This window comes from Chelonoidis abingdonii, chromosome 2 (genome assembly GCF_003597395.2).
Source record: "Chelonoidis abingdonii isolate Lonesome George chromosome 2, CheloAbing_2.0, whole genome shotgun sequence".
In the NCBI taxonomy this organism is placed as follows: Eukaryota; Metazoa; Chordata; order Testudines; family Testudinidae; genus Chelonoidis; species Chelonoidis abingdonii.
In genome coordinates this window covers 242,366,104-242,387,234 of record NC_133770.1, presented here as the reverse complement: position 1 = coordinate 242,387,234, position 21,131 = coordinate 242,366,104, and the positions used below count along the sequence as shown (strand labels likewise).

Genomic DNA, 21,131 nt, shown 5'->3' with positions numbered 1-21,131 from the left:
ATTATCACCATTTAACTGAGATACGGAGTGACTAAATGCCTTGACCAAGGTCACACAGGAAGTCTGTGGCAGACCAGGGAATTTAATCTGGGTCTGGGTCTAGTGATCTTACTGCTCTAGCCCCTTCACTATTTTTCCTCTTAGAGAAGGGCTGCCATGGTAGGACTGACACAAAGGGACTGGGAAAATTCAGATTTACAGGTAAGAGATTACCATTCTTCAACTTTACTTTTGCCAGCCAGCCAGTGACAGTTTCAGCAAGTGTCCAGCTTGGGGTGGGTACAGAGAAAAGGCTGAGTTTAGCAAACTGTCCTGCACTGAAGCCACCTTCTGAAGGAGCTCCCAAAAGCGGCTGCTACATTAGATTGCTAATTCTATCAAGGGATAATCTCTTCTAAACTAAGAATTAGAAATGACTCTCAGGGAATTAACCTAGGCAGAAACTGGAACCTCTGCCCAATTAAAGTGTCTTTATGCAGTATTAAACCCACCGAAGATAAACAGGGGATCTGTTTTTTTTCTAATTTACAGCATTCTCTTCACATTGAGGGTCACAGAGGTGCTTCTGTCTCATTTTGAGGGGCCAGATAGGAGGGAAGAGAGATTTCTAGTCCCAAACAGATGGGGGAAACCAGATAACAAAAAATTAAATTGAGATTTTCAAAGCTGTCTAGTGGCACATTTAATTTTGAAGGCAATTGGATGTCCAAAATCCCTTAGGTGGCTTTGAAAATCTCAGCTTTAATCTGTAAAGTATCTGACTTGATTGAGAGCCAGGATGAGATGCCTTCACAAAGGCAATAAAAGATCCCCACTGTCCTGGCCCGGCAGGTGACCATTAGGTAGTGTTAAGACTGTTGAATCTGAATCCTTCTTCACGGATTCAAAAGAAAGCACTGGGAATGTTTGTCATGGTCTTAAAATACCATAGGATGCAAAATGTTAGCTATTAGACTGGTTGTATATTTAAAATAAAAAAAAACAACCCATCTTATCCCTTCTGTACGGCAATTTGCAGAGGAAAACTGTACCTTGTATTTCAAGATTCCATAGCTACTTCCTGGGCTCTATGGAAGTTGACTTTCTTCCTTTAAACAGCCCACACTGAGAGAAGGCAAGATTGTTAACTATGTTGCATGTTCTCCAGACTCTGTAATATACATACAAGCAGAAGTCTTTATTAAAAAGGATTACATTTAAAATCAGTTTCACCATCCAAAAGTATTACATTTTCTTTACAAATATTCTTTAACTTAAAAACAAAAACACTTAGTCTGGAAATAAATAGTTAAGAGATCTAGACACTTCCCACTCTCATAATTCTTCTTTATTCACTTACCACTCCACCTGACTTACACTGTCCAATAACCTTTAGTGTACCTCTTTTTGTTTTCTTCTGTAATAGAAATATATGTTTGGATGCATACTGTAGATATTATATATTATATATATTATTTATTAAATGTGTAGCTCTGTAAGGTGTCAGTGTGATGTGTCGGTGGAGTAGAGGAATATTTAAATCTACAGAAATGGAATAATTGGTTTGTTTTGTATTATGAAATATGTTGAGCATATGATGGGGCGTGTTTCTATTAGCATACAATATGTTGAGCTTGCGGGTTTATATTTTTAATAATATAGCATCTAGAGCAGTTTTTTTGCAGTGGCTAATGTTGTAGTCTTAATCTTATAATATTTAGGAAATGGATCCCTTTAATAGGAAGTAGGATTTTTCAAATTTTAGTAATTTGGTATGTTAACTGTTATGCATAATCTTGTATATTATAGGAAGCAAAATTAAGGTTTAGTGGATGATGATAGAGAGGTAAATGGTCAGTGATGAAGAATTCTTTGGTAGTAGGGAGAGTCTGGTTCCGTTCTTTGTTCATTTCCAGCTTCGACCACTTGGGTATTATGCAGTTTCTAGAGCTCACGATTGTGAAGAAAAGCTTGTAAAGGTTAAACAAGTCTAACTGATTCAAAGACATCTGCCTGTGCGTATACAGTGCTCCTGTTGGAATTCTGCATCACTGTACATGCACAGAATTTATGTCCCCCGCAGATTTCTTTGCTTCCCTGAAGAAAAATGACTTTCTGATGGGGAAGCAAAGGGAAGCCACAAGAGTGGTCATACGACCCTCCCCAGCAGTATGTTTTGGGTGCCCAGGGCAGCCAGCAGAGAGGTAAATCAGTGTGGGGCAGGGGATGGGACTGGGGAAGACCCAGATCTCTACCCTTCTCCAGGCTCAGCTGTTAGTCCTGACTGGGCTGGGAAGAACAGGACTTCCTCTTCCCCTGCACGGCATTTGGAGCTGGGTCTGACACACCCCCAGATTTCTCCCCCAGCTGCAGGAAGCCCTGCAAACTCCCCCTGCTCCAGCTTCCTGCTCCCATTGTTCCTCACTCCATCCAACCCCTGTGCATCCAGACTCCCTCATACCCAGACCTTCCCACTGATCCTGACCCCCCTGCACTCAGAAGCCCTCCCTCCCCCCCGAGAAGCCTCACTCACCTTGGACCACCCTGACAAGCTGCCCGGATCCCACTGAGCTGCACCTGGATCTCCACCTCATTGAGTCCCACTCCCCAGCATCTGGACCCCCCCACTGAACCCGCCACACCTAGACCCCCCTGACGAGCTCTATCCCCTCCATATCTCCCCTGTTGAGTCCCAACCACCTTCACCTGGACCCCCCTGCAGAGTCCCATTACTATTGCACCCAGAACCCCCCAGTAAGCCGCTGTGCATCTAGATCCCTCCTGCACCCAGATCCCCCACTGAGCTGCCCACACCCAGATTGCTCCACACAGAACCCTCTCAACCCACATGTGGCTCCCTCAACTCTAAGCCCCTCCACACTTGGATCCTGCCTTTCTGAGTCTGCTTTCCCACACCTAGTGCCCCTGCCTTGGAGGGAGGATGCTTCTAGGACAGTCCTAGACCTTGTGCTTTGTCAGGGTTGGGTGCAGCCTCACTGTTGAGTCCATGTCTGGGGGAGCTGCACAGTGATCTCTCACCTCTGTGCAGCCAGTGGCCTGTGCTCTCCAATGCCATGCTGGAGCCTCCACATTTATTTGACAAATAAAATTTGCAGTATTTTAAAATATTGTGTACAGAATTTTTAATTTTTTGGCGCAGAATGCCCTCAGGAGTAAGATAGCCTGAAACAATAGCTCTGAGAAGGGGAACTACCCAAGCATCTTAATGGGGGGTGAACTCCAAGATCCTTCTGCCCTTGGGGCTCCACCCTAGCAGAAGGCTTTTTTGTGTGACAGGAGATGATGATGACAATGGGCCCAGTCCAACTACTCATGCAACTACACCCTGGCTGTGGGTATGCACTGGCCCCCCTCCTGCTACCACATCTGGGTGGAATAAGGGAGATGCATGCGACTGCACCTGCCCCTGCCATAACCACTCCAAGGAGGCCCCTGTCACAGTGTTCCTAGGGACCTGGGCAGGCTTAATCTGGCCATCCCCTCCCCAGCTGTCTGCTTCCTTCCATGTCCCTCCTCTTTGCCTGCTTCCATTACCTGCCAGTTTCTTATGCCATCCATGCTCTTGTTCTTCTACCTCCCCAATCCAACACTGTGCCTCTTCTTAGCCTGTCTGGCCTCCTGTCCTGCTATATTTCCTGGCTCTCCAGCCTTGTAACCTCTCCCCCTTTACCTCCACGCACGCGCGCACACACACACTCACTCACTCACTCACTCAGTTGTGGCTCAGCCCAGCAGTCCCATAGCAAAGTTTAATCAGGTGGAATCAGGAACAGGACAGTTTATAAATGTTTTTAAATATAAACATATTTAATATTACATTTTAAACATTTATCTGTGTCTATGTGAAAACAGGATCTTTGTAATTCCTCCAAACCTTCCTTCAAACACAAAAAAGTACTTCATTTAAACATAGGCCAAGAGCAAAACAAACTTGGAGTTTCTGGGCCAACCCATTTCAGTGAAAGGTAATGTTCCAAAAAAAAGTTATGGAAAATTTAAAGTGGATGAAAATGACATTTCTGAAATACTCCAATAAAACTTCTTTTTCTAAGCTTCCCAAGTAAACTTCTAGTCTGTAGCATGTGACATTTCAGGGAGATTAGAGGTCTTTAAGGGGATTTTAGTGGAGAGTAGGAGTGTTTAATATCAGACTTATAATGGCAAGTAGCTTCAACCATAAGTATAGAGCATCTCCCACCATTCCATAGTGAAAGATGGAAATCTCTTAAGCACATGAGACAACATTGACATCACCTTCCTTCTGTGTGGGGCTACTCAAGTCCAGGAAACAGACATTGGTAATCAGGATGATCTTTAATATATTGGGCTCTAGGTTAGAAGTTCCTGCTGTAGCAGCAGAAGAGGGTGATGTAGAGAGAGATTTAGTGGCTTCAGTAAGTCTCCTAGGATGGTTTGGAGCTATCAAGATGACACAGTTTGGATGTTGCAATTTTCTGAAAAGCTCTGCTTATCATGGGGGGAGAGAGAAGATGTACACCTCAAAAAGTAAGAGAGTATCTGATTCCAATCCCAGTGAGTCCTGGAAACCAAAGGAAACTCTCTGTACTTTCTTGTTTGATTAGGAGGCACTGGTTCTATACTCACTGCCTAGAACTCCAGATTCTGCTTGAAGATGAAACCTCTCTGACTTCTAGCCGGCCAATTCTCTGTCATTGGCTGATGGTCTTGTGACATCAGGTGGCCAATTGCATTAACATCTAAGCACTATTTACAGAAATTAAAGAACACTGATAATTTAACCACAAACTAACAAGGGTAACACACAAGCCATTGTCCATGCTCAGGAAGGTCTCCACAGCCAGATTACTTGTGGTGGGTTTAGTGAGGAAAAAATTAAGTGTGATCTCCAACCCAAAAATCATCTCAGCTCTACTGTCTGATTGAAGGAGAGATTAACCTAAGAGGACCCTGATAGATGCTCTAATTTTCTAACCACCAGCAAAGAGAATATTTCAGCTCTGTAACAATGATAAATGGGTCAATCGGAGGTCAGATTAAGATGGCCAGTAGTAGAGAAGCCAAAGTTGCAGTGTTTGAATGTTAGCAGAAACTTCTTGATGGTGGAATTGGTTAGTTGTTTGCAGGGCCGGCTCCAGGCACCAGCTAAAGAAGCAAGTGCTTGGGGCAGCCAGTACCAACGAGCAGCACATCCGGGTCTTCAGCGGCAATTCGGCGGAAGGAGCAGCCGCCGAATTGCCACTGAAGAGTGGAGTGGTGCGATTGTGCTGCCGCTCCCCCCCCCCCCCCCCCCCCGTTTGGGGCGGCAGAAAGCTTGGAGCCAGCCCTGATTGCTTGGGTTTTGAAAACTAGACCAGAAAAATCCCAAGTAACATTCCTGCATTGGTAGAGAGATACACTAGGTGAGGGTCAACTTCATTCTAGTAACCCCATGTGCCTAAAGCAGGACAGGCCCCCTGTTGATCTGCTGAGCTCACCAGGCAGTTTTGCCTGTCAGGCAAGCATTAGGGGTTCAAGCTCAATAAACCTGGCACATGGTGACTTTTACTGAACAACCCAACACTCAGAAATTATTCCTGGGGGAATTCTGCGGGACTGCGCGCCTGCATAAAACGCCCCCACTCCCACCCCCAAAAACTTCCTGTGTTTCCCTGCAGAAAATGCCAGGGAAGCAAAGGGAAGCTGTGGGAGAGAGGGGTAGGGTGACCAGATGTCCCAATTTTATAGAGAGAGTCCCAGTTTTGGGGTCTTTTCCTTATATAGCCTCCTGTTACCCCTCCACCCCGTTATGATTTTTCACACATGCTGTCTGGTCACTCTAGAGTGGGGGAAGAGGGAGAACCACCATGGATGCAGGCTTTTTTGGGAGGAGGGTTTGCCCTCCCAAAGAGAGGCTAGGCATGGGGCAGCGCACATAAGTTACATGCCACTGCATTCCTCTCTCCCCTCATTTTGTAAGGCCAGAGCTAACCAGCTGACGGAGGCTGCGTCTTTGCTCTGTTGACTCTGCAGCTGAATGATGCTTCCTGGATCTTAGTGCCAGTTGTGCTCCCCTTCTGTGTTTTCTGTGCAAAAGTGAATAAGGCTGGATAAGTTGGGGGGCGGGTAAGGAGAGAAGGGGGATGGAGGGAAGAGGCAATGGGGAAGGAATGGGGTAGAATAGCCCCAACCAGCTGCACCTGGACCCCCACCCCATCAGGCCCCACTCCCTAGCACCCAGATCCCTCCCTGCCGAGCCCCATTTCCCCACAACCAGACCCCACCCCTGTTGAGCCCCAATCACCTTCACCTGGATCCCTTGCAAAGTCCCATTACCTGTACACCTAGAGCCCCACAACAAGCCCCTGTGCATCCAGATCTCCCACTAGCCGCCTGCACTCAGGTTTCCCTGCACAGAAACCTCTCACCCCACACCTGGATCCCTCCACACTAAGCCCCCCCATACTTGGATCCTGTTGGGCTGAGCTTGCCACGCACTCCTGGTGCACCTGGCACAGAGGGGCAGGGCCCCAGGGTATTTCTGGGGCAGGCGCAGCCCTTGCACTATGTTAGGGTTAGGTGCAGCCTCGCTGCTAAGTCCCTGTATTGGGGGAGATGGGGGCTTCAGGGTGAGCTCCCACCCTAATGCAGCCAGTGACCTGTGCTTCCCACTGCCATGCTGGAGCCAGATGTATTTATTGACAAATAAAAATTGCAGAATTTTAAAATATGCACATAATTTTTTTTTTTGGTAAATTCCCCCAAGAGTAAGGAACATAATGATTCATTGCAGCCCCATCATGACTTCAAATGGAAATCTGTGTATCTCCACAGATATTTTGTTAAGAGATGGGGTTTTGTAACAATATCTACTGTTGCATCTTTGACTTCCGCTTTTTAGTCAAAAAAACTTAATGGGGTGTAGCTATGCTTTTCCTTAAGAACATAAGAATGGCTGTGCTGGGTCAGACCAATGGTCCATCTAGTTCAGTATCCTATCTTCCAACTGTGGCCAGTGACATGTGCTTCAGAGGGAAGGGCAGAACAGGGCAATTATCGAGTGATCTGCTGTGTTGTCCCTTCCCAGCTTCTGGCAGTCAGAGGCTTAGGGGCACTTGGAGCGTGGAGTCATGTCCCTGACCATCTTGGTTAATAGTGAGAAGTTACAATAGTGTCCAAAGTTATGATCAACATTTCAGTCTTAATTAATAGGCAGCAGGTTTAAAACAAACCTACGGAAATACTTCTTCACACAACACACAGTTAACCTGTGGAACTCATCATGGAATGTTGTAAAGGCCAAAAGTATAAATGTTCAAAAAAGAATTAGATAAATTCATGGAGGATAGGTTCATGAATACAATTGTTGGTGTTATTGTAACTTATCATTGCCTAAATGCTTTTATTTAAAATGTTGCTTTTGGACATGTGGTACACTGACTATGCCATAACTTTTTAATATTAAAGAATTTTTTGTACTAGATGTCTATGTGCATGGGGGTGCGTCTGCTATAATGTATTATATACTTAAGAAGAGAAGAAGATGAATGCAGCCAACAGTTGTCTCTGTGGGAAAATAATAATTCTGCTGCAGTAAGAGCTAGATGGTGGTATTATTTCTATTTATTTATTTATTAGTGCCTTATATATGACTACTTGTGACTTCCTAACATGAACATGATTTTCTGTGCTGAGGCTATAGCTTCCATAGGACATTAGAGAAGACAGCCATGTCCCTGATCCTGCATATACTTACACATATGCTTAACTTGACCCACTGTGAGTGGTCCCAAGCAGGTAAAGTTAAGCATGTATATAGGTTTATGCAGGACCTAGGGTCAGTAAGTTTTCACTAAGCCTCAGGTAATGGTGGTGCAAATGTAGCATCTGTTGCAACTATTTCCTTGATCTTTTTAATATTTCTTTTTTTAAAAGAATTTTTTTGCCCCCTCCTTTTTAAGCATCAGAAAAAATATTGGGGCCTGATTCTCATTTTCACTAAAGCTCCTTTACATGTGCACCACATTTATGAATTCTTTACTCTGCCAGAGCAGTGTTATGATGCCAGTGTAAATGAGAATCAGCCTCTTGGGCCCAGATTTTTAAAGATATTTAAAAGCAGCAAAGAGTCCTGTGGCACCTTATAGACTAACAGACATATTGGAGTATTAGCTTTCGTGGGTGAATACCCACTTCGTCTGATCCAAGGTATTTAGGCATTGGTGCGCTCGGCATTGCAATCCCTAGTAGACTGAGAAGCCTACATTTTATTTTCAAAAGTGACTTCGTCCTAGTTTATACTTAAATTGAGGTTGTCATAGCTGCATTGCTCAGGGTTGTGGAAAATCCATACCCCTGAGCAATGTAGCTATGCTGACCTAAGCCCCACTACAGGCATAGATGGATCAGTGGAAGAACGCTTCTGTCGATCCAATTACCATTGCTCAGGGAGGTGGTGTTCCTACACCAAAGGAAAAACCCCTTCCATTTGTGTAGGCTGCGGGATCATGCTGATTAAGCTACGGCACAGTAGCTATGCTATTATAGTCCCTGTAGTGTAGACATGGTCTTAGGTACTTGGGCGCCAAAGTCCCACTGTCAGTAGTAGTATAAAAAGGAAGTAATGGATTTCAAGGATGAATTTTCACTATTGTGTTATTTGCTATTTTACAAGGAATCTAAGAGAGAACACTTATGTTTCTTGACATGGACCAGAATTAATGCCATTTGGGAGTCTGTCTGTTTACACAAACGTCAATGGGAAACAAGTTTTGGAATCTAGTTCAGATGATAGTTTGGAGATAAAACCAGATTAGAGACTACCAAGCAGGCAGAATATTGAATTACCATAAGTGACCAAGTTCTCCAAATTTTCAAATGAACATTAGACTTGAAATGGACATACAAAGGATGTTGGACTAAACAAATCTTGTTTGATGAGTGGTAAATATATGAAATATTTCAGAAAAATGCTCCATCACTGAAAGCCTGTATCTCTACTAGAATCGCATTTAACTGCTGAGATAGTGTGGCATATTACCAATCTGATGATGTATATGTAAAAATTATCTACATATGAATAATGTTAATGTATACATTTTAATACCTCCAGAAGCCTATTACCAGCTATTATGTAGCAGAGAAAGAAATTAAGAAATATAAGCAAAGAAGAAAAGATATTTTCAGATGAAATTTGGAATGAGATTTAGAGTTGATGAGGTAGAGAGAGAGGTTATTCCAGATAGTAGAAACTGCAGAATAGAAGGCTCTTTAAATGTGTATATTGCAAGTATAATTTTAAAGTAGATATAGATAGACGATTATGCTAACTTTGCTACAGAAATCGGCACTGGAATGTCAAAGAAATCCAAGGGAAAATATAAAGTAAATATATTCTCTTAGTTTTTGCTGGTGCTATTAGAAGATTCTTTAACTTCTAGGCTTATTAATTCTGATATTTTCATTAAATTTCATCATTGGAAAAGTCACATCCTTAAGTGAACTGGCACTTCCTGAGAGAGGAAAGCTTGTTTTGCTGAAGCTGTTCAGAAGTTTGATCTTTAGTTCCAGGTATAATGTAGCAATGCTTCCTGGCATATTTCCTTGAGATCAAATAAAGAAGACAAAATTGGACCCCGATCCTGCAATTGGATTTGTCTGAGCTGATGCTTGTGTCTGCATAGAGCCCGAATGACTTTAATGGTGCTCTGTGTGCCACATGGATGCAGACGGCTGCCTGTAGGATTGATTTTATGATTGAGGTCTTAGGGAGTAGCTGTTGTATGTTTTTATGAGTGTAGTGTATATGTATTTTAGGATTCATTCAAAGTGAACATTATGGTTAAGGTGGGGATATAGGTTCCATTCTTTTAAATGAAAAAAGTAGCATTAATTCAGTGTCAAAGATGAGAAATCTTGCACTCATAAATGAGAAGTTCCAGAAATTAAGGTTTGTACTACTGCAGTAATTCATATATATCTGAGCCTACCTCTAATTTTGAATAGATCTCATATATATGTATATATATATTTTTTTTCTGCCCTTGTTTAAATGTTAATTAACAGAGAGACAAGATGGGATGAGGTAATATCTTTTACTGGACCAACTTCTGTTGGTGAGAGAGACGAGCGTTTCTTCAGATCTGGGAAAGAAACTCCGAGCATCACACTAAGGCCATGTCTACACACCAAAATTATATTAACCTAATTTACATCGGCATACAGCCACTGAAGTTACTAAATCACTTGTGTGTGCACGGTTGCCTCCTTGTGTTGGCAATGCATATCCTCACTTGTATCAACAGTATTGTCAGGGTGGGCATTGTGGGACAGCTCCAGAAAGCCAGTAACACTCAATATAAGCAACATGGTGTCTACACTAACACTGGGTCAACCTAATTACATCTACTGTTACTCTATGCCATTTGTGGGGATGGTATTCTTAAATTGGCATAGAGAGGCACTTATGTCAGGTGGAGCCAAATGTAAGTGAAGACTTTCCGCTGCTAGGTCAACCCAAGGCATCTTTTGTTGACCTAACCATGTAGTATAAACTGTGCTCAGTGTAAGGTGGAGCAGAAACCCCCTCTTTTTGTCGTATGATTGCAGAAGTGTTAACAGGCCGCTCTACCTTGAATGGACCCTGGCAGTATGCACTAACTACTTATGCTAAGTAATCTATTCCACTTTGTATTTAGCTGGGACTCTCAGAGTACCTTTCCCATACCTGAAGAAGAGCTCTGTGTGGCTCAAAAACTTGTCTCTTTCACCAACAGAAGTTGGTCCAATAAAAGATATTACCTCACTCATCTTGTCTTTCTAATGTCAGAGGACCGACAGATAAAACTACTTTGTAATTAACTAACAGTAATACAGTCACTATTAAGTGTACAAGATGTGTGACATGTTCAAGTTCATATTGCAGTAGGAATCTTATCTTCTGGAACCTCTGACTTCAGCATGCTTGAATTTGTAATCTTAATGTTGCATTAATGCTAATTTTTATTTTTTTTATTATCAAGATTTTAAAAAATAGCCTGAAGGTAGCTTCCCAAATCTATAGTTAAGAATAGGGTTTTAAAAAGTGCTTATTACCTGGCAGCTTCTATTGGAGAAAGGAACAATTATACAAAAGAATAGTTGGCACAAACATTCCACTTGCACAGATTGTACAGATTCCTTTGATTTACAAACCAGTTTAAATCAGTTGTGCATGATGGTGATGCTATTCCTTAGCAAGGGATGTTTGCAGCAAAGAACCCATCTGGGTTCTATTCCTGGAACTCCTACGAACAGCCTGGGCATGATTCACCTCTGTTTTAGTGCAGCTTTGTGCCACTGGTGTTTCAGCAGCGTTGCAACTCAGCAGCACAGCGATGAATTGTGTGCTCTCTATGAAGAAGGAGGGATAATATTTCACTTCTGAAAATACCTTGAAGCTGTGCTATTGAAAGCGATGTAAGGCCAGAGTTATTAGAACTCGATATAGCAATCCCTGGGTTTGTTAACCAAGGGCTTGAGCATCTACACTCATTTGTAACCCCAGGTTGAACTCTGGGTCCCAGCCAGGAGTTCCAGCATCTATGCTGCATTATGCAGGTTCGAGTCCAACCACCCATATCCCAGACTTCCTAGAGCCCTCCCAAAATGTGGCTGTTCTAGCCCTTTATTCATGATGCAGTGTAGGAAAACAGTAGGACTTGAACCATAGGTCTCAGCTTGATACAGGCTCGGACTCTCCATCCCTATAGGGTTCTGAGACCCTGGGTCAAAGCCTTGGGTTAGGACAATTTGTGTATAGACAGAAGGGGAGCTAGGCTGGAGCCTGAGTTTGAACCCTAGGCTTAACATTGCAGTGTAGACATACCTTAAGCGGTGGAGTTGATTCAAGTGAAAGTAATCAAAACATGTTTTAATTAATAATAGTGCCACCTCCATTTACTAGCTTAACATTCAATTTGAGCTACTGAGCAGCCTCAGTGGGACCTGTCGGCCAGTCCTTTCTTCTCTGTCTCACAACTGTTAAAAATTATCCAGGAAGACTTGCAATATGTGTTCTGCATCGTTGTGGTACCAGTCCCAATGGTAGCTCAGAGACATACTGTGAAGGCTTAGAGTAGCTTGCAGATACTTCAATGTATGGGAGAGAAGTAGAGAAGTTACAGTCTGCAGCACACTTAGGAAGCATTTACTAGGCAACAGGAAAAAAACAGCACATGTGGTAAGGGAAGGGTGGTATTGTACTTGCTCTGAACAGAATAATGTACCATGACTTTCAGAGTTTTGCTTCTTTGGACGGCTCCATTTCCACTTGATACACATAGATCAGTGAAAAGAATGAGGAGTACTTGTGGCACCTTAGAGACTAACAAATTTATTTGAGCATAAGCATGCATCTGATGAAGTGAGTTTTAGCCCACAAAAGCTTATGCTCAAATAAATTTGTTAGTCTCTAAGGTGCCACAAGTACTCCTAATTCTTTTTGCTGATACAGACTAACACGGCTGCTACTCTGAAATAGATCAGTGAAATGATGTTCTGATAGGGTTGCACTTCTTGTTTTTATTCCCAGCTCATCTCTTCACTGCCCCTCTCTTAGCTTTTCTCCTGGGGGTGGGGGAGGGGAGCATTCACTATTCAGTAGGTCAATTCGTCTTTTGGACGGGTTGACAGTGCTCTCTGCAGTCAGAATCCATGGCTGGTTGTAAGTGATTTCTGTGGGACAGAATGCTATGCTGTCATTTCTGAATGTATTTCTTTGCGTAACAAACTATGAGCCTCCAACGTTACTTGCTTGGGTCCTAGGCAGATCAAAGTATTCAATTAGTTGCTGCATTCTGATAAAACTGTGGCTGCTTGCGGGAGGAAGGCTCTTCAGCTCCTATTCATCACTGTTAAATTACTGATTAACTGCAGCATGAAGCTTTATGAGGGTCATGATTCTTCATCATGAAGATCTAGTAAAGCTTATTTGTAAATTACACTTACAAATGAGAATCCAGATCAGGAACTCTGTTGCACCCTCACTTTCTTACCCTAATTTGGTGTATGCAAGAAACATAACAGTTGAAATGAGATGTGTTGTAGAGCAATTTGAGGTAAATAGTGTCAAATTTAAATTGTGTCAGCCATCTGTTAATGTTACATTTCTTGCTTCGACCATGCAGCTCCCAGTATATTTTATATATTTGTTTCCTCTTTATTTTAGGGAGCATTATATGGTTTAGAAACAGTTCAGAAGTTTTCAATTTTAAAAATTATTGGAGTAAAATATTGCTGATAAGTCATAGAGGGTGAAGCTAGACTTCGATCATTTTTTTCCTTTAATGGCTCTGTAACAAAAATATGAAATCCAGATGAAATGCAAGCAGCAGATATGAACCAGGTTTTTATTTCAACTATGGCATTTTCTTCCAGTTAGAAAATTAATATTCTTGCAAAAAAGACACTCTAGAAGAAATGATATGTTAGAGCTCTGAACCGTGAGAGCACCTGAATTGCTGCAGATGCCAGCAATGCAGTGGCCCTGCATCTCTGGGAAGAAGGTTATTCTATTCCACAAAAGTCAAAAAGAGGCACAGAATGGGCTTCACAATACTGAACAGTGGAGAAGCTTGAAGGAAACAGTGCTAGTGTAAATTAGCTTCCATCTATCGCAAGCGAGGTTCAGCTTTTTCTTTTATTTTTATTTTTCACACATCCCATTTGTTAATCAGAGAACAAATCCCCCAGCATCATTCCCATGAGAATAACTGCCGTATGAAAATTGGGCTAGAAAGAGTCACAAAGTGGTGGGCAGAGTGTGGAGTGACACGCACAGTACATAGAAGGACACATGCATACTATGCAGAGAGGCAGCTGGTCTAGTGTATAGGGTACTGGACTGGTATGTGTCCCAGGAGACGTGGGTTCTATTCTGGCTCTGCCATTGATCAGCTATGTGACCATAGGCCAGTCATTGTGCTCTTTCTGCCTCTGTTTCCCCTCCCTTTCCCTATTAACAGGGATTTTTTTGGTGGAATTAGTTATTAGAAGTAGGAGTAGTTCAATGAGTGCACTAGAGTTTATAAATGCTGCCTGGGCCTAATCTGGATCTCCATGAGGTAGGGATTACAGGCAAATAACCCTATATGGGAGTGAAAAGAGAGTAGCCGGGGAGGAGGAGAAGCTTGAGGGGTTAGAGAGAGATCATTTGGCTGAGGTCAAGTAAAAGGGGAAAAGGCATGCATGGAGAGCTAGGGGAAGACAGGGGCCCCTTCTGTCAATCTAATGACTCCTCCGAATAAATTATGTTACCTCACACAGTCATGCTAACGCACACACACTAACATGCACACACACACAGCCATATACCACTTCCCTCATGGCTAGGAAAATGGGAGATAGGGCGTCACAAGGGGATTTGATCTAAGGACAGAGAGAAAAAGATACCTGGGGAGACCTCTGCACATTTTGCAAGCTCCATGTGGATTCCTGTCAAGGATAGTTCTAATTCACAGGCAAAATCATTTGCTAAGCTGGATTCAAGGCTATACATATAAAGTTAGTTGCTTAAAGCATGGTGTACTCGGAAAGGCTGGTATGATGAAATGGCTTTGTAGGGTAGCTCATGTTGTCTTAATGATTTCTTGTGCAAAGCCATTACCTTTAAATTTTGCCCATAGTTATATCCAAGCTAAATTAGGGCCAGATCTGTGCCCTGCCTTCTACTTGAGGACCTGGGCACTAAGTAAGGTTTTACTGGAATAACTGAGAATAGAACTAATAATTTTGTTGATGAAGCATGAGCCAGAAGAGTATCTAGCTCTCTTGCTCTTAAAAATCTGTGTTGGCTCTGGCGTGTAAACCCGAGTAAAAAGCTGTAAATACTTTTCTGTTAATAAAGTAACTAGCTGCATAGCTGAATAGGGACAGAGTTGCTAAGTAAGAAGTCATTCTTATGCAGTCACTTTTCAAAGCAGAATTCTGAGAAGAGGCCATTGGGAGATGTCTGGGAACCCAGCGGGGTTGAGGGGGAGGCAGCCAAGCAATTTGCTGGCACCTCTTGTGGCGGATGTCCAGTGCACATACTCCAGAGGGAAGGGACACAGTGACCCGATAAATGGCCTGGTAAAGGATTTAAAAAGGAGGTGTTAGTTAAAGAAATGGAATAGGGATTGGTGGTAGGGGCTCCTATGAATGGTACGGCAGGGAACCAACCTCCCTTTCTTACAGCCCACCTTAACCCTCCTCTGAGGGAGAGGGGTGGATGGTAAGGTCCCAGCAATGGCTTGGCTGGGAGATCTGGATGGAAAAAGAGGGGGAGCTGGCAGAAGCCCCTCAGGTACTTATTGAATGAACATGGAGTTACCTGCACTGTACACTTTTATCTGCCGTGTAGTTCCAGACATCTAACAATAAAGTTATGGCCTGATTAAAACAATATAAAATGTCTCCCATCCTTCTTTTGGTATAGCCAGACAATCACTTTTCAGAGCAGAATTTTATCTGAGAAAGAAATTAGAGCTGATTGGAAAATAGGGATTTTTTTCCAAGGAAAATTTCAGTGAAAATTGAAGAAAAAGTTTTTTTAAACTTCCAGTTGAAAATTCTGATTTTTTTTTTTTTGAGGGAAAAAATGAACACTGAAAATAATGTGGATTTTGGCTGGAAAAAAAAAGATAATTTGTCAGGTGTTAAATTCTTCAAAATACTAAAAATTTCAGCTGAAAGCAGGCACTTTTCATGAAAAAATTTTTTTGGTTGAAAACCCAAATTTCCTTCACAAATATTTTGGACAAAAAGTTTTCAACCAACCCTAGAAGAAGTCCATTAAGAGAGTGCTTCAATTTTTGCCTCATTCAGATCATTCTGAAAACTTACTTCTGCAGCCAACAAACCGTGGCTCTCTAAATTGTTCTTATAGATACGTTGGTTCTAAAGGATTCAGAATCCTAGGGGTGCACAAAGTTGCATGGGGACTCATTGGGTGATCTGTCCATGACAATATCTTCTAGTTTGTTACAGTGGCTTTTATTCCTTGGGGACAGAAACAAATCGGGGTGTGTGTGTGTTTATATTTACACAAAAAGACACGTAGCAAATATTTGTTAGAAGATTGTGTTTTAGTGGTATTTTGTGAATAATGTATGTGTATGTGTGCATGAATATTAGGAGCATTTAGATTATTTATAATTTATACTTCTAGTTAAAACAGAACCAATGAGCAGCAGTGAGATTGCTACGACTACAGCAGACGAGTCTTTAGACAATTTCTCAGGATCAGGTAAGAAAGAAAGAGACATTTTTCACTAACCGTTTTCTTCCCCTCTTACAATCTAAATACTGTATGCAGAAGTTAAAAATAAAAGATTGTGTACAGTCTGTAGCTCGCACAGTCTGTTGGGCCTGATCTTACACATCTTACTCAGGTCAGTGGGAATTTTCCATGAGTAAGAAATGTGAGATCAACTCATTGAGATCCATGGATAACATCACTGGGAGCTCCACTCAGGATTGGGGCAATATTATGGCTCAAACTGTTATTTTGTTTTGTTTTTGTTTTCTAATGGCTAGCAGATCCACATCTCCGTGCTATAGTTTGCATTGTGAATGGGATAAAAGTCTAAAATCCTCCTCCTTGATTGCTTACCTTTATGATGCCTTCTGAATTCTGGCTGCTCCCCCAAAAATGCAAATATTTACATTTTCCATTTGTGCCAGTAGGTCTCTAAAAGACGGGGAAAGGGTGCATATTAATCCAAAATGTGTGAATTAACACTATTATTTCTGTATTACTGTTTATATTGTGCAAAATTTGGACCTAATTCTGAACTCATAAGTTATGGTCATGATTGCAGAGATGCAATAGAACTATGGTAATTACAGTGGTATTTTTAGACTCATGTTGGCTTTAAAGATTCACTTCAAAAATTGACCAGATGATGTGTCTTGATTGATTGATATAAGCCACATATGTGTGTGCTGATATGCTACAGGTTGGCCAATAACTGCTTGTAGTACCTTCAAGCACATTCAGAGATCTAAACTCAAGTTTTTTAACTTGAGGCATAGGGATCAGTTGTACATTACACTCCATCCCCTTTGAGCCCCTCAAAGAGGATAGATTCTGGCTGTAGCTTGCCAGCAAATAGTTCCCTAGTAGAAGGTAACTGCCAACTGGCATAAACCCACCAGAGGCAACTCCTATACTAGACCACACATTCACTCTTCTCAGTGTAGGGTATATGTGAGGGGTATGTTGGAGGTAAGATGAGGGGTGTGACAGAGGCTTGTGTCGAATCTCTAATAGTATAAGGTATGTAGGCGTAAGTTTCAGCAGATCCTAGACAAGCTAGATTCTTGGTCTGCACCAGATTGAGTAGATATATCTGGTTCCATGACAGCCTCTGCTGTACAAAACAGAGCTTGGATGAGGGAAATACTGAGCCTATCATAATTGACTTTAACAATCCTTGGAATACTTGGGTGCCAATACACTACCTTCTCTGAAAGATACTGTCTTAATTTTATGTCTCCATTTTTTCACAGCAGTTTGAAAGCACGGTGTGTGAGAATACTCTTAGACTATACATTATTTACAGAGATTATTGTAAAATATATATATATATGTCATGTAGATTATACAGCTGGCGTGTATTTACTTTGGGCTTGACACAAATGAGATAAAGATAAGGGAAAACAGGAAAAAAATTCTTTGCTACCTTTCTTGGTAATGGTCACTCAGAAATAATTCTATTGTACCGAAAACAAATCTACATGTTTCATAGGGACAAAATCAGATTCTGCCCAGCTTGACAGTCTTTGGAAATTACATCAGGTGGTACATTGCTCATGCTCTGTTTGATTCCAAGTGCTTGACAATAGGCATATAATTTTCTGGTTGATTCATACTAGGAAAGAGATTTTACGGTGATCTCACAACCTGAAATTGACCTCTTCCCTGTGAGGGACTCAAAAGAGATCTTGGGCATAGAGAAGAAGTGGAACCCAAATAGTAATCAAAGAGAAGGTAGCTTTCTTCTTAGAATCCCTAAAAATAATAGGGACATACAACTGGAAGGAACCGTGACACTATGCCCCATATTCTTCATAGAGACATTATTGTGATACGAGTATGGCATAACCATAATGTGTTTTGTGCAAGATAAGGTTTGTGAGTTATCATTGAAAAGGTTATGATTTACTGAATATGATTAGCTTATTTGGATGCATGTATCATTTTGGTATCTGAAGTTAGGAATATTGTGCATCGATTACAAATGTGTTTACACCTGGGGATCGCCCACTAAGCAGAATGCAATCAGTCTAGATGGTTGGCTGGGAAGGGCCATTGGGGAGAACAATAGGTCTTAGAAGATGCTAATTTCCCACCGGGAAGCCTTCCTGAGGATGCTACAAACATCCTCCGAGTCATGGCTGCTGTGTCCCTACAGGGGCATGTGACCAAGTCATCTGGTACAGGGCTCCATCATAGAATATTAGTGTTTTTCCACTGACTGGGCATGGGACTCAAACTGGGAGACAAAGGATTCTCGCCATGTGCAAAAGCTATTTAAGGCAGGGGAGTGACATCATCGTGATTCTTCTCTGATTCCCTGCCAAAGGAGACACTTGGAAACACTTTAGAAACAAGGACTGAACTGGGGGAGAAGGGCTGAATCCAGGCAAGAGGGATTTCTAGCCTGCGAAAGGTATATCTGGGGTTTTAAGCTGCAAGCAAGTGCAGCTTGCGCTTGAGAATCTTTGCAAACTGCCTAAACGAAAAATTAGGTGAGAATTTGCTACTCATCTCCAATTTTTTTAGTATATTAAGCTTAAATAGCATTTTTATTTTATTTGCTAGGTAATCTGCTTTGATCTGTTTGCTATCCATTATAATCTCTTAACATCTATCTTTAGTAGTTAATAAACTTATTTTTGTCTAAAACCAGTGGGTGGAAATCATAAATGGGGGCAGAAGGCTGTTGAATATCTTCCATTGAGGGAGGGGGCGAATTTCATGAGCTTACGCTGTACAGTTCCCTGTGTAGTGCAACACAGTATAATTTTCGGTTTGCACTCCACAGGGGAGTGCGTGCCTTAGGAACTGGGAGGTGCCTTAGCTGAGCCTTTCCATGGAAAGCTGATCTCCGCATCTGTATGCAGCTGCAGCTGAGTGTGTCCCTACCTGTATGTGTGCTGAAGGGGGTTTGAAGGCCTGTCACAGCAGTACAAAGTAAGAGCCCAGGCTGGTGAGCCAGGTGGGTTCAGGGATACCCCAGTTCCAGGTGACACCCTGCAGGGAAGCTGACACAGGAACCTCCTGGATCCTTCAGTCCAGTCCTCTGCTATCTTTACAATCTGTCATATAATCCCATTCATAAATTTTATCAAGCCCTGTTTTAAAGCTAGTTTGATTGCTTGCCCTCTCTATTGCTATCGGGAAGCTATTCCAGAACCTCACTCCTCTGATGGTTAGAAACTTTCTTCTAATTTCCAGCCAAAGTTTGCTCATAGCCATTTTATACCCATTTGTTCTTGAGCCACCCTTGTCTTTTAGTTAAATAACTCTTCTCCTTCCCTTATTCCTCTGTTGTAATACATCTCCTCTCAGCATTCGTTTTGCTAGACTAAACAAGCCAAGATCTTTTAGTATCCTCTTGTAAGACGGGATCTCCAGTCTCCTAATCATCCTAGTACCCCTTCTCTACGTCTGTCTCAATTTGAATTCCTTTCTTGAGATTGTATGAAGTATTCCAAATCAGGTCTTACCAGTGCTTTGTTCAATGGCATTAATATGTCCCTACCTCTAACAGAAATACCTCGCTTGATGCAATTTAGGATCACATTTGTAGCTCATAGTCATCCTGTGATCAGCTAATACACTCCCAAGGTGTATGGCCTTGCACTTTATAGTATAATGATGAGCAGAAGGCACAGCATACAAATGCATAGCTGACCTTCTTTCTCTTTAGTGCCCTGAAAGGTTGCAAATAATGTAATCAAGTTAAAGATCTTATATGAATTTTAAACATCTGTGTTAACAGGGTTTGGTTGTGGGGTTACAAATAGGAAGTTGGAGCTCTTAATCTGTGCTTCAGAACAAAACACCTGTTAGGTTAATTTCTTGGTCTTACACACTTAACAGTGTTTCATTAAGACAATATGCTGTTTCATTACGACATCTTTATGAAATACTGAAAGATATCGAAGTCTGAAAATGGATTAGAAATAAGTATATAGTGCAAGGAAAGAAACTGAAAGTGGAAGCTGTAGTATAGCCTTTTGTACAACAAGATTATTTTAAAAAGAGACACGTGCTATGAAGTTACCTGTATGTTTTCAATAGGAAACATACTTAGAATTTTGTTATGAAATACAGATCTTGAATACAAAAAGTGAAAATTTGGAGAAATTGCTCAGATGGAGTACAAAAGAATAGCAAAAAGTATGGAGGGACAAAATCAGAAAGGCTGAAGCATAAAATGAGTTACTAAATGAGTTACACCTAGCAAGGGACATAAAAGGCAGTAAGAAGTAGTTATATAAACACATTAGGAACAAGAGAAAGATGAAGGAAAATGTAGGTCTTCTACTTAGTGGGGAAGCAGAGTAAATAATGGATGACATCAAGAAGGCTTAGGTGTTTAATGCCAAATTACTGAACAATCAATTTGTAAGCACCTAGAGAATAATAAAGTTAAAATAGCTAACATGTATTTGTCAAGAACAAATCATGCCAAACCAACTAATTTCCTTCTTTCCCAGGTTTACTGAGATAGGGGCTATTATAGGGAAGCTGTAGAAGTGATATATTTTGATTGTAATAAGACTTTTGATACAGTGTCATAAGCAAATTAGGGATATGCAGACTAGATGAAATTACTGTAAGATAGGTACAGAAGTGGTTGAAAGACCATATTCAAAGAGTGGTTATCAGTGGTTTGCTGTTGAATTGGGAGGAGATATCTAGTGGGGTGCCATAGGGGTCTGTCCTAGGTCTGGTACTATTCAACATTTTCACTAATGACTTGGATAATGAAGTGGAGAGTGTGCTTATAAAATTTGCAGAATACACCAAACTGGGAGGGGTTGCAAGCACTTTGAAAGACAGGATTATAATTCCAAATGACCTTGACAAATTAGAGAATTGGTCTAAAATCAACAAAATGACATTCAATAAGGACAAGTAC

General features: G+C 41.6%; 1 protein-coding gene across 17 annotated transcripts in view; it reads left to right on the top strand.

Annotated features, from left to right (window-relative positions):
• Positions 1–21,131, top strand: part of EYA1 (EYA transcriptional coactivator and phosphatase 1) — a 257,074-nt gene that overhangs the window by 125,372 nt on the left and 110,571 nt on the right. For 15 of the 17 annotated variants that reach the window (XM_032794474.2, XM_032794473.2, XM_075063078.1 and 12 more), the window contains one exon: positions 16,145–16,222. The exons of the other annotated variants lie outside the window; for them this stretch is intronic. In XM_032794474.2, the coding sequence (XP_032650365.1) occupies positions 16,145–16,222 (78 nt within the window). The remainder of the gene's footprint in view (positions 1–16,144; positions 16,223–21,131) is intronic. 17 annotated transcript variants of the gene reach the window in all.